This window comes from Dreissena polymorpha, chromosome 1, assembly GCF_020536995.1.
Source record: "Dreissena polymorpha isolate Duluth1 chromosome 1, UMN_Dpol_1.0, whole genome shotgun sequence".
Classification (NCBI taxonomy): Eukaryota; Metazoa; Mollusca; class Bivalvia; order Myida; family Dreissenidae; genus Dreissena; species Dreissena polymorpha.
This window is the reverse complement of record NC_068355.1, coordinates 96,865,954-96,880,593: the sequence shown is the minus strand read 5'-3', so window position 1 is coordinate 96,880,593 and position 14,640 is coordinate 96,865,954. Positions and strand designations below refer to the sequence as shown.

General features: G+C 38.8%; 1 protein-coding gene across 1 annotated transcript in view; it reads right to left on the bottom strand.

The window, feature by feature from the left end:
* Positions 1–3,513: 3,513 nt before the first annotated feature.
* Positions 3,514–14,640, bottom strand: part of LOC127841568 (caprin-1-like) — a 33,712-nt gene continuing 22,585 nt past the window's right edge. Inside the window, exons 7-12 of the mRNA XM_052370491.1 lie at positions 13,640–13,850; positions 11,682–12,004; positions 8,175–8,307; positions 6,373–6,501; positions 5,743–5,931; positions 3,514–4,489 (exon numbers count right to left, since the gene is read on the bottom strand). Coding sequence (XP_052226451.1) covers positions 4,380–4,489; positions 5,743–5,931; positions 6,373–6,501; positions 8,175–8,307; positions 11,682–12,004; positions 13,640–13,850 — 1,095 coding nt within the window. The 3' untranslated portion in view covers positions 3,514–4,379. The remainder of the gene's footprint in view (positions 4,490–5,742; positions 5,932–6,372; positions 6,502–8,174; positions 8,308–11,681; positions 12,005–13,639; positions 13,851–14,640) is intronic.

Below are 14,640 nucleotides of genomic sequence, written 5' to 3'. Positions count from 1 at the left end.
ACATGAGTTTTTCACTGTGCATGGGTACTATAGAAAGGCAACTGTTTATCATTGTCATCAACCTAAAATCAATTTTTATACGCCCGTTTTAAAAAAACGGGTCGTATTATAGTTTCACCTTGGCGGCGGGCGGGCGGCGTCCACAGCAGTTTCCGCTCTCTAATTCAAATTGTTTTTATCCGATCTTCACCAAACTTGGTCAGAAGTTGTATCTAAGCAATATCTAGGTCAAGTTCGAATATGGGTCATGCTGGGTCAAAAACTAGGTCACAGGGTCACTTAGTGCATTTCAAGCATTTAGCATGGTGTTCGCTCTCTAATTGAAGTAGTTTTCATCTGATCTTCACCAAACTTGGTTAGAAGTTGTATCTAGACAATATTTAGGTCAAGTTCGAATATGGGTCATGACGGGTCAAAAACTAGGTCACAGGGTCCTTTAAACCATTTCAAGCATTTAGCATGGTGTCCGCTCTCTAATTGAAGTAGTTTTCGTCCGATCTTCACCAAATTTGATCAGAAGTTGTGTCTAGACAATATCTACATGTAGGTCAAGTTCAAATATGGGTCATGCCAGGTTAAAAGCTAGGTCACGAGGTCACTTAGTGCATTTCAAGCATTTAGCATGGTGTCCGCTCTCTAATTGAAGTAGTTTTCATAAGATCTTCACCAACTTTGGCCAGAAGTTGTGTCAAGATGATATGTCGTTCAAGTTCAAATATGGGTCATGGTAAAGTTATCAAGTTGTTCAAAGCCTTAAAACGGGCGTATCTTGTGACAGTTTGGCACTCTTGTTACTTTTGAAATCCATGTGTGACCTTGACCTTGGAGATAACGACGTAATTCTTTTGCATGACACCGTCCAATGATTGTGAACAAATGTACCGAGTAATTTTAAATCTCACAATGAATGACCTAGTTATGGCCCGGACAAGATCATTTATGGCCATTTTTTACCTTTGAACTCGAAGTGTGACCTTAACCTTGGAGATATAGACGTAATTCTTTCGCGCGACACACCGTCCAATGATGGTTAACAAATGTGCAATATGATTTTGAAATCTCACAATGAATGACATAGTTATTGCCCGGACAAGCTCATGTATGGCCATTTTTGACCTTTGAACTCAAAGTGTGACCTTGATCTTTGAGATATCGACGTAATTCTTTCGCGCGACACACCGTCCAATGATGTTGAACAAATGTGCCAAATGACTTTAAAATCTCACAATGAACAACATAGTTATTGCCAGGACAAGATTTCAGGACAGACCAACCGACAAAGTGACTCCTATATAGCCCCAATTACCAATGGACACGACAGACAAGCTCACTCCTATATACCCCCCTAAACTCCGTTTGTGGGGATGTAATAAAAATCAGAGTTAATTTTTGATAAGAAATTCATTTTTGTATTTTGGTTGCATTTAAACTCCACTCATAAAAGATTGTTCTTTTTCCTTTTGTTGTAGGTTTACCGGTACAGTCAAATGAGAACTGAAATCTTAGAATTATAATGCCATTGTCTGAGACTAAATTTAAACAAGATGTGTTTGTGAAACACAATGTCCCCCTATATGATGTTTGACATTGTAGGATGACCTTGACCTTGTGAAGGATGACCTTGACCTTTCACCACTCAAAATGTGCAGCTCCATGAGATACACATGCATGCCAAATATCAAGTTGCTATCTTCAATATTGCAAAAGTATTCATAAAATAAGCGATTTAGGCCACATATATTTGACCTCTGACCTTGAAGGATGACCTTGACCTTTCACCACTCAAAATGAGCAGCTCCATGAGATGCACATGCATGCCAAATATCAAGTTGCTATCTTCAATATTGCAAAAGTATTCATAAAATAAGCGATTTGGGCCACATATATTTGACCTCTGACCTTGAAGGATGACCTTGACCTTTCACCACTCAAAATGAGCAGCTCCATGAGATGCACATGCATGCCAAATATCAAGTTGCTATCTTCAATATTGCAAAAGTATTCATAAAATGAGCGATTTTTGCCACATATATTTGACCTCTGACCTTGAAGGATGACCTTGACCTTTCACCACTCAAAATGTGCAGCTTCATGAGATACACATGCATGCCAAATATGAAGTTGCTATCTTTAATATAGCAAAAGTTATTGCAAAATGTTAAAGTTGGCGCAAACAGACAGACCAACAGACAGACCAACAGACAGGGCAAAAACAATATGTCCCCCTCTACTATAGTGGGGGACATAAAAAAATATATATATTTTATTTTGCCATTCGCAACAGTATTTCAGACTATTCCAGTCAGTTAACCAACTCACGGTTTGTTGTGTAAGCTGGTTGAGCAGCGATTTGTTTGTGAAACACTGTCCCCATATATTTGACCTTGAAGATTGACCTTGACCTTCACCACTCAAAATAAGCAGCTCCATGAGATACTTATGCATGCCAAATATCAAGTTTATATCCTCAATATTTCAAAAGTGTACATAACACGAGCAATTTTGACCCATATATTTGACCTTGAACAATGACCTTGACCTTTCACCACTAAAAATTTGCAGCTCCATGAGCTACACATGCATGCCAAATATTAAGTTGCTCTCTTCAATATTGCAAAAGTTATGGCAAATGTTAAAGCTTGCACAAACAAACAAGGCAACAAACCAACAGAAAGGACAAAAACAATATTTCCCCCACTATAGTGGTGGGGGACATAAAAAGGGTGCCATATGAAAGATTTCATGACTAAACCCCACACTAGTTATTATGCTGGGCCAGGGATGGATACCGTGATTCTTGGATTTGTAGCAAAGTGCTCTAACAACTGAGCTTGCCAGCCTGACGTTTGGACGAACATATCAAAGTGCAATGTTTAATGCCTCACATGTCATGGAGACATAATTAAAGCTAAGTCACAATCTACATTTAATAACTCCACAATGCCTTGTCACAGGCAGGGCAGCCATGCCCATGTCTTAGCTCAAGTGAACATCTCAGAAATAAGTGAATCACTGCACATGAACAATGCGTTAAGCAAATGAACACTATATTGTGATACTTTTAGGTTCAGATTTCTTCACCTGTCAAGAACTGTTATGCACATAACTTCATAAGTTCAATACTAACACATACCTGCAAAATAAAGAGCACTATGGCGATGACAAATTATAAGTTTCAATTCTGTCTCTTGAAAAATGTAGAATAGTTAGCTCAAAAGCCAATTGAAGCAGATGGATGGAACAACAAACCTATGGACAGATTACTTCAATATACACCCTCTCAAACATCTTTTGCAGGGGTTATTTAGATCCAGTTGTTTTGAATGTATAACCTTAACAATTACTTTAAGTGTTCAATTTCAGATCATTAATTATTGGTAACAACCAAATGACATTAAGTGACAGCTAGAGATCAATGTCAGCAATTTTGCTGAACAGCGATGTATATATTAAGACAAAACAACTAAAATCATCGAGTATCATGGTTGTTTAAAGAATCAAAGAGAAACAACATTCAACTTTGTCATCACGTTTTATTTGATAGATGTGACATGCTGAATAAAAAACTTTGCAAGCATTTGATAAATACTTCCATTTAAGTTTATTACAATTACGATAATTATTTTATACAACATTTGCTGCATTTCAAATCTATTATTATGTAATACTGAAATAAATTAAGCTTATTTCCCACTCCATTTCCCAATGTGATAGACAAAAAGCATGCAAATACCAGAAAGTTCAAAGTCAGAAATATGATGAGTTTCTTATGAATGGATGATGAATGATTCACAATAAATAACATGGTATACTTGGCCCTCGTACCATTATACAGCATGTTACTTGCTCACTTCATTAAGTCTGTTAATTGCTGCTGAAAATGCTCTTCACGTCTACAAAACTGAAGCCAAGAAATAGGAACCGTTCAGAAAACTACCCTTGGACCCAGGAATCTGCCCATGAACAGTCTGGTATTTGTAAGGTTCCGTGTCATAAACACTTTCTAAATGTCTCAAAAAGTGCTTACTACAAAATTGTTCATTTTGAACGTTGCATTCATATGTCGCTCAGAAAATGATGTTATTTGAACAGACTACCAATGCAGGTGAAATTGGCTACTTGGCCCAAAAGAAATACAGAAACAAAATCCACAAGTACCCGCACACTTTTGATTAGTAAAAAGAACAACTGCAAGCTGCCAGAATTGCAACATCCTTAGACATAAACTGAAAGAACTTCAGTGTAAAAATGGAATAACTGAAATAAATCACAGATTTATAGACGGGCGATTACAGAAGCTAACAAGAAACACTATGTTCCGAGTCCATAGTTTGAGTCTGTTTGGCAGTCTGTTGTTGAGATGGATTCTGAGCTGTGAGTTACGGTTGCTGCTGGTTGAAGTTTGGCCGTCCAAACCCCTGAGTGCCCCCTCTGCCTGTGCCCCTGGCGCTGCCCATGCCTCGGTTGAACCCTCCTCCCCGGGGTCCTCCTAAAACACAAACCAGGAAGTATTCAGAGAGTAGAACACAAAACTAGAGCTTTGTCATATATTTGACTAATACCATCTTTTCAGCTGTGTTCAAGGGTAAATAACTCAGGAATGTAATGATCACTGGGTATTAAACAAGTGTCATGCACAACTGCACTTCATGGTAATGACATATTTAAAATTTCTATTGAAACAAGGGCTGTTTGTAAAACATGCATGCCCCCCATATGGGCTGTCCGTTGTAGTGGCAGCCATTGTGTGAATACGATTTTTGTCACTGTGACCTTGACCTTTGACCTAGTGACCTGAAAATCAATAGGGGTCATCTGCGGGTCACGATCAATGTACCTATAAAGTGTCATGATCCTAGGCAAAAGCGTTCTTGAGTTATCATCCGAAAATCATTTTACTATTTCGGGTCACCGTGACCTTGACCTTTGACCTAGTGACCTCAAAATCAATAGGGGTCATCTGCGAGTCATGATCAATCTATCCATGAAGTTTCATGATCCTAGGCGTATGCGTTCTTGAGTTATCATCCGGAAACCATTTTACTATTTCGGGTCACCGTGACCTTGACCTTTGACCTAGTGACCTCAAAATCAATAGGGGTCATCTGCAAGTCATGATCAATCTACCCATGAAGTTTCATGATCCTAGGCGTATGCGTTCTTGAGTTATCATTCAAAAACCATTTTACTATTTCTGGTCACCGTGACCTTGACCTTTGACCTAGTGACCTCAAAATCAATAGGGGTCATCTGCGAGTCATGATCAATGTACCTATGAAGTTTCATGATCCTAGGCCCAAGCGTTCTTGAGTTATCGTCTGACAACCACCTGGTGGACGGACAGACCGACCGACATGAGCAAAGCAATATACCCCCTCTTCTTCGAAGGGGGGCATAAATATTGTAAAATGTGTGAATACTTAATGCTACAAACATTGTATTTAATAGTGACAAACAGAAAGACCACACTATGGACACAAAGAATACTACATGTATTTAAGAAGAGCTCTCCAGTGCTCACACTCATTGTTAACAGCCAAATCATTGTTAGAAAGATTACCTTTCAACAGTTAAATCAAAGCCTAGCAAAAGAAAGGTTTCCATCTTTATGAAACACCAATAATTATTCTCTTAAATAGGAATATTGGACATTAAAAACCATTTGAACTAAGATGAAAGGGAAAGTATCATTTCAAATTTGTGCATTTCCTAGTTTTAAAAGGCAAGTTTGATCAGACTGACCTCCCCTGCTTCCGCCCCTGGGGCCACCACCGCGGCCACCCTCTCCCCCTCTCTTCTGAAACCCTCCTCCATTGTTGTAGCTACCACTGCTACCATTGTTGTAACTGGGGTAACCTTCAGAGCCCCCTCGGTGACCTTCGGAGCCCCCTCGGTTGTAGTCACTTCTCTGCTGGTAACCTTGGTAGTTGCCTTAACATCACAACCAAAATAACTTAAATGTCATAGAGTCAAATAAGGTCCATTTTAATTAATAGTTTCCTTTTCTGATGAAAGAAAAAAATCTTAAACAATTAGAATTGAAGAATAACAAGCAAATTCATTGAATTGATATTCCCCGCCAATATATTCTGGACAAAAAAGTGTTATATTTGACACTCAAAAAAGCATTTTTACATGATACAAAGGGCCATAACTCCGTTATTAACAGATGAAGTACAATGCCATTTGGCGTGCATCATCCTCTTATCAATATATATACTCATACCAAGTTTCAATGAAATCTTTCAAAGCACTTCCAAGATATGGCTCCACACACAAAAGTGCCGGACGGACGGAAAGACGGACGGACAACACCAAAACAATATCCCTCCGCCAATGGCGGGGGATAATAATCATGGAGCAGACGTTTACCTCTCCCACCCCTGCTATAGCCGTTGCTCATATTTCCACGGTTGCCACCACGACCTCCCCGGAAACCTCCCCTACCACCGCCATCCCTCCGCTGATCTCGACTGAAGCCAGTGTTGGTATATGTGACACCTGGAAGTAAGCAGCGTTTTTATATCCTTATCACTAAGTATTATTCAGAATTATCTTGCTCAAGGTAATGCACTAAAACTATGGAATGCAAATCCTAACAAAGCTACCATGTATATTTTTAATAAACCCTATTAAAACTAGCACATAAGCAGGGTTGTCATTATTAACCGATTGCCGATCGAATTCATAGATTAAAATCGTCAGAAAATCGGTTGTTATTCCCGAATCTCTATAATTGCGATCGGAAGTTTTGATCACGCAAACCGACAATAATTGATGAGGAATAACCGTAGTATAGTAAAGCCACGCCCGGTCATTCAGTCAGTCCATTAACTCCGCCTAAGAGCTGCTGTTTTTAATGAATTTCTAAGCGAGTGGCCAATATTGGTTTTTCCAGCTGTCAATCATATTCTTCTTGGTAAGCACGTCAACCAATCAGCGCTCAGGCAGCCAAATACACGCCGAACCCACAGTGAAACTGTATCAAATAGCTGTACATTTCACATATTATTACTGACCGTATCTCAACGAATGTAGCACTGTAGAGCGTAATTAACTAGTTTTTTTAGTTAGAGAAAAGGTTTCCACATATTAAAAAATGCTCTTCGATTTTCTACCAAATTAAAAGATATTAGCGACCTCTGCACTATGAAGTTGTTATTCAGCATCTAAATATTAAAATCCACGCTTTCCCCGAGGAAGAATGACGTGATGTTATACATGAAGTCTAATTTTGGCATGATTTTCATCTGTACATGAAAAACACGAGAAATGTGTCTCAGTTGCTATAATTTTCTTAATTTCCCGTGAATAATGAAATCTGAAAATGATTTCGGATAACACATTTAATTATACGCATTTGAAAATACTTCAAATAAATAATACATTTTGTAATACAAATGGTCATAACACATAATGTAAAAAGTAGGTAAATAACGTGTTTTGCGATTGCCAAACTATGAATCAATATTGGTCTACATGCATGAATGATCTGACAAATTATATAACGATCCGGAATTAAAAGAACTCGGTAAGATTTAAAGAAAGACGCGTTTTTCACCTCAGAAATTCACTTTCACTTTCGCAAACTTTTCTGAAAGGAGGTACATGTAACAGTTTAGATTGAGTTGTTGATTTGTCGTAATTAGTAAATATAAACTGTTCTCAATGTTCTCAAATCGCGTCACGTGATTCACGCATGTTCAATGGGAATTCCCCAATCCCACAATTCAATTTGTATATGCATTTGTGTTAAATGGCAGACGACATTCATTGTCAATATTGGCCGTAATTTGGTTTTGAAAAAAAGAAATCGTAATAATACTGGCTTATGGTAATGGATAGAATTGGAACATGCAAAGATCTATCAATATAATATGTTTTTACATTGTACAGTATACTAAAAATGTGAAAATCTTAAAATTTTCTATTCTTTTTGGACCTTATTTTAACTTTTTATGCTTTGAGAATAGCAGTACTTTGTCCCTAAAATGTCTAGAATTTGTTTTCGGCCGGGGGGCTTTGCCCCCCCTGAACCCCCTACCAGGGCCTTGCCCTGGACCAACAAGGGGGCCTAGGCGGCCCCCTTGAACCCTGGCCGAATCGGTTACTATTCCAAAAAAATCCTTTGTTTACAATCATAGTGACAACCCTGCATAAGTACTGTATGTTACCTTGGAAACCATCATCAGATGTGTTATTGGATTCTTCAAGGTCATCATCCCCCTGTTGGTTGTAGCCCAGCTGGAACTCTGTGGCGTTGGGGTTCATCTGGAACGACTTCTTGTCAAGGTCTGAACTGCTCTCCTGGAGTAAGGTAAACATGGTCAATGTAGTGGAATGTGGACGAAACACTGCAAATAGTGTAGTGTGGACAAAACATGGCCAATATAGTGGTGTAGACAAAATATGGCCAATATCGTGAGTGGAAACATGGCCAATATAATGGGGAAGGTGGGGAGGGTGGGGGATCAAACATGGCCAATATAGTGTAATGTGGGTGAAACATTAACAATAAAGTGGAGAGGGAGGGGGGGGGGGGGGGGTAAACATGGCTAATATTGTGACACTTGGGGAAACATATCCAATATAATGAGTAGGTGGGGGGCGGGGGTAGAGTGCAAACATTGCCAATATAGTGAAATGGGGTTGAAACATGGCAAAAATAAGACTTTTGCCAAGCAATATGGTCCCCTACCGGTGAAACTCCACAATTTTCAGCGATATTTCTGGTCTATTTGTTGCCATAGCAACCAGAATTCTTGACATAGGAACAAAATGATATAAAGTGCATAATCTCCATATTGCCATCTATCCATGTTTCAAGTTTCATGAAAAAATATTTTGAACTTTTTAAGTTATCGCAGGATCCACCATTTTCAGCAATATTTCTAGTCTATCTGTTGCCATAGCAACCAGAATTCTTGACGTAGGAACGAAATGAAATGACGCGCATAATCTCCATATTGTCATCTGTCCATGTTTCAAGTTTAATGAAAAAATATGAAGAACTTTTAAAGTTATCACAGGATCCAGAATGTGTGACGGACAGACAGACAGACTCAAAGAGCCCAAACCTTAAGTCCCCTCCCGTTTCACTGGTAGGGGACAAAAAGGTGAGTGTGTCGCAAAATATGTCCAATATAGTGGAGAATGAAGCAAACATGGCCAATACAGAGGAGTGTGGGAAAAACATATTATACAGGTGAGGGAAGCAAGCATGACAAATATAATGCAGTGAAGGCGAAACATGGCCATTATAGTGAAGAGGGGAGCCAACATAGAGGAGTGTGGGCAAAACAAGGCCAATATAGAGGAGATGGGAGCAAACATGGCAAATACCGGTACAGTGGAGTGTGGGCCAAACATGACCAATATTGTGAAGTGTGGACAAAACATGACAAATATCGTGAAGTGTGGGGGGGAAAAAAAAGGCCAAAACAGTCAAGTGTGGGTGAAACACAGCCAATATAGTGCAGTGTGGGAGAAACATGGCCAATATAGTGGAGCGTGGGCAAAACATATCATTATATTATAATGAAGTGGAGAGCAAACATGGCTGATATAAATGTAAAATATCGTCGGGCAAAACATGCATACAAGCAAATTTGTTCAATTGATAGCCCCGTCGAAATAAGGTATGTTTATGGATCGGTGTGAATCGCTTTATATAAAGTATACTCATGAAGTGCAGGGTAATAATTAATAGATAACAAGAGCACCGCATAACGGGTGCCAACACTCGTCTGCGGGTGCAGTTTTGAATAAATGAAAGCTTGTCAGATTTTTTTTTTTTAGATGTCACAGAGACTTCAGGGGTGTGACTAAACAACCACATAAAGGGAGGAAAATGCCTTACCCCCCTTACAGGACTTAGTTAAACTCTTCATTTGTATATAGATCCAGCAAAGTTGCAATTGATTTGTAAAATAAGTTTGACATTGAAAGGGAGGAAATAAGGTGAAAGGAGGAAAAATCACACCCCTGGACTTTGACCTTTAAGTTGAGAGGCGGGTAAACATGGCCAATATCGTGGAGTGGGGGGGAAACATGGCCCATATTGTTAAATGATTGTACAGGGCTTTTTTTGGCCCGTTTTTATAGCCGAAATATATTCCCAATCGCAAAAAGTATACTTTTTCCCAAAATTTGCTAAAAAAATTCCCAATTGAGAAACAAGAGGGCCTGAAAGGCCTAAAGTCGCTCAGCTGAGATAAAAAGAAATGACCTGTTCTTTGCAGCCCAAGATATCAATGGAACAGATGTTCTACCCAAGTTTCATATAGAATGAACAAAAAATGGCCCCCTGGAGGCCATGTTTTTTTAACAGACCTGAACCATTTTTGAACTCTTCCAAGATATGTCCAAATTTCATGAAGATTGAGCAAAAAATGTGTCTTCTAGAGTGTTCACACGTTTTCACTATGTACATATTGAGAAAACTGCCCCGTCCCCTGGCGGCCATGTTTTTTCACCGATCTGGACAATTTTCGAACTCGTCTGAGATATCAATGAAACCAATGTTTTGATGATGATTTGGAAATAATTGTGACTTCTAGTGTTCACAAGGTTTCTCTATAGCCATATTAGGAATACTGCCCCGGCCCCTGGTGGCCATGTTTTTCAATGGACTGGAACCATTTTTGAACTCAACCAACATACATTTAGACAAACATATTGACAAAGTTACATGAAGATTGGGCATCAAATGTGACTTCTACAGTGTTCACAAGGTTTTTCTTTTTTTTGACCTAGTGACCTAGTTTTTGACCCAGCATGACCCAGTTTCGAACTCAGTCGAGGTATCAATAGGACAAATTTTCTGACCAAGTTTCATGAAGATCAGACAATAAATGTGGCCTCTGGAGTGTTCACAAGGCAAAATGTTGATGACGGACGAATGATGACGCACGACGGACAAAAGGCGATTACAAAAGCTCACCAAGCTCACCATCAGCACGTTGTGCTCAGGTGAGCTAAAAAACGCTTATGACATTGGCTGTTTCTATGTTAACAAAGCATAGTCCAATCTGGTCTCGTACAGTTTTAGACTATACCTCGATTTGGATAACGACGGCATTATTCGTATGCACAATATTCTCCGTGTTGCTCAGGCGCTTATTATATTTGCAATGAAATTCAAGCATTTTGTGATTCGGCAGAACGGAAAACAAAGATGTCGCGCAATTTGAAATAATATTACATGAAAGATTCCTAAGCAAAACCCTGGCGGCAAAACAAAAAACTGTTGATTTTTTTAAGCAAGCGTTATTAAATAAACAAACATCGTCAAGAAGTACAAGTCTTCCCATTGAACTCCTTCCATTGTTAATGATAGTAATTTAATAACAAGTGACTCTTTTGCATTGTCATTGTTGATTACCGAAAGCAAAGCGCTGACTGATATTCCACATGTTGAAAGCAGTAGTTCTTCAGAAGAAGATAAAGTGCCTCCTAATAAAATGGTGCCTGATGTGATTGAAGACTTTGTGTGAGCTTATTATAAAATGTGGAAAACTGTTGATCATGGTGGTGATTAAAGATGCTGAACTCATTCATGTAGTTTTAAATCCCAATTTATATTCCAAATTTCTTAAAAATGCCTATAAAATTCCCAATTTCAAAGCCATGGGCTATCTTCCCAGAAAGCTGAAAAAAAGCCCTGTTGTAGCACTACTTACTTGTGAGGATTGCTCATGACCAGGTGGCATAGGCAACTGAGGTGGAATATCGTACTTTGTGTGGGACAGTGTTCCGCTCTCCGAGGTCACTTTGTTACCCAATAATCCTGAACCACTTCCAGCAAACAAATTGTCACTTTGTAATGCATAACCAGAGTTAGTAAATGTTTTTTGTGCGTGCTGAGCCTGGGAATATACACTTTGTTCAACAGCTGAGGATGTGATGATCTGGTCGCTGTATGCTGATTGTTCGGAGTAGGATGGTTTGTAGCCAGTGGTAGGCATCGGGTGGGCTGCTACAACAGCTGGGTCCATATGGGGGGCTGCAATAATACAGACATTGTCAACAACTTCTTACCAAAACATGGTCTTGGTTAACTTAATGTTGAGTAATATTACACTATATTTTTTCCCTTATGCAGCTCAGATAAATGCCAAATCCATAGAAGCTTTTTACTAAAATTGTTTACTTCCCCCAAAGAAAATTAAAAACTGATGTGTTTTTTTATAAATACAGTCGAAACCCTATCGCTTGGCTCGAATTTCTTGTCGTCTCAAACTCTCCTTAAAGCACCAATTGTTTAATGGTTTCTATTCCTATAAATTTCTGTGGGATTGCTCGAATTCGAGAGGGTGGAATTATTCGATGGCTCAAACTGTTTTCACAGTCCCCGTCACAATTTTCACATGTTCTTTTGTTCGTTTGGCTCGCACTCACACTTTTTGTATACAATCTGACGTTTGTTTTGTTGATGCTGTAATATTATGGCTGGAACGGCTGCATCACAACATGTACTATGTCAACTTGATGGAATAGAAAACTTGGATCTATACATTATGTAATTAAATAATATAAACAAAGGACAAAATTGTCACAAAACCAGGTTTTCATTGTGAAAAAAATCTGATAAAGGGAGACAACTCAAACTGAACTTTTGAAATGAACAAACAAAATTAACCCCCTTTGAAAGTTTGTTTTAAAATAAATCTATTTTTAGTCGTGGCGACCTTGACATTGGAGATATTGACGTGATTCTTTCGTGCGACACACCGTCCCATGATGGTGAACAAATGTGCCAAATGATTTTAAAATCTCATAATGAATGACATAGTTATAGCCCAGACAAGCTCATTTATGGCTATTTTTTACCTTTGAACTCAAAGTGTGACCTTGACCTTGGAGATATTGACTTAATTTTTTCGCGCGACACACCGTCTAATGATGGTTAACAAATGTGCCAAATGATTTTAAAATCTCACAATGAACGACAAAGTTATGGCCCGGACAAGCTTGTTCCGCCCGCCCGCCAGCCAGCCAGCCCACCCGCATTCGCCAATCTAATAACCAGTTTTTTCCTTCGGAAAACCTGGTTAAAAATATTAATACAAAATACATGTTGTGTTGTTTAATATTTCAGCAAATTGCATATGATTATGAATGCTTTGATACTTAGCGTACCCATAAATGTGCTACATAATATACATTTATTATATGATATTTGTTTGATTGTATGTATCACTGTTTTACAATTTTTATTTCTAAAAAAAACAAGTACATATTTGGTTCTTATTAATTTGAAAGTAGAAAGTCGTACGGAGTTTAGGCAGTATGAATACTCTTCAACTGGAGATGTAACTCTATTGCAGATTCATGTTAGTCAATACTAGTATATTACAAATCAGTTGGCTATAAATCGGGATGGCTCGAACTTTTAATGTCAGTCGCGGCAAGTTCGAGTCATCAGGTTTTGACTATATATATCAAAATTCTACCCCAAACCAAGAAACTTGAAACATCCTCATTCTAGTGTATAAATACTCTGTTTATAAACAGTACATGTTTTGTTTTTTGTAAGTGTCATGCATTTATGTTCAATTTACTTAAAAATGATTTTTGTCAAACAATACCTTAATACAGTTAACCTTGCGCAAGGTGTGGTACACATGCAATCACTTACAGAATTCTCTATGTTTGGCTTCCATTTCAATGGTGGACTCTTGCAAAAAGTTAAAGTTTCCCTGAACAGATGACACAATTTCCTGGAAAGGACGCCTTGCTTGCTGTTGTTGCTGCTGAGAAAATACTGCTGCAACTTCCTGCTGATTCACAGCGTGAGCAGGGACAGGTGTATGGAAAAATGCATCAGCTTCCGCTCTTGTCATGACCACCTGGCAAGAAAATAACTCCTTTTTGTACCATCCAGAATAAGATCCAGAATGAAATTGCATAAAGGGGATTTATACATTTAAGAAAATAAGGGAAAAAATCACTGCCACAAACCACATAAACTTAATGGTTAAATAATTGATTCTGCTTTGAATGTTTGATTTTTACATGAAATACACTCAGCATAAAATTAAAGTTGATTCAAGTAGAGAGTAACATTTAACATTTTGTGTGGACAACTGTGGTGTATTTTGGTCAACAATCTTCTGACATCTGGTTTAAGGCCTTATTGAATAGTCACATTTATCTAAATATTAACTTTTCCAATGTTCTATGGCAGCCCCATTTGACATCAGCATGTCACCCTGTGCAGCCCTAATTGCCACACCTTTATATAAGCTGCCCCCAGAGCATGTCTCCCTGTGCAACCCTAATTGCCATCCCTATATATAAGCTGCCCCCAGAGCATGTCTCCCTGTGTAATCCTAATTGCCATCCCTTTATATAAGCTGCCTCTAGAGCATGTCTCCCTGTGCAACCCTAATTGCCATCCCTAAATATAAGCTGCCCCCAGAGCATGTCTCCCTGTGTAACCCTAATTGCCATCCCTTTATATAAGCTGCCTCTAGAGCATGTTTCCCTGTGCAACCCTAATGGCCACTCCTATATATAAGCTGCCCCCAGAGCATGTCTCTCTGTGCAGCCCTAATTGCCACACCTTTATATAAGCTGCCCCCAGAGCATGTCTCCCTGTGCAACCCTAATTGCCATCCCTATATATAAGCTGCCCCC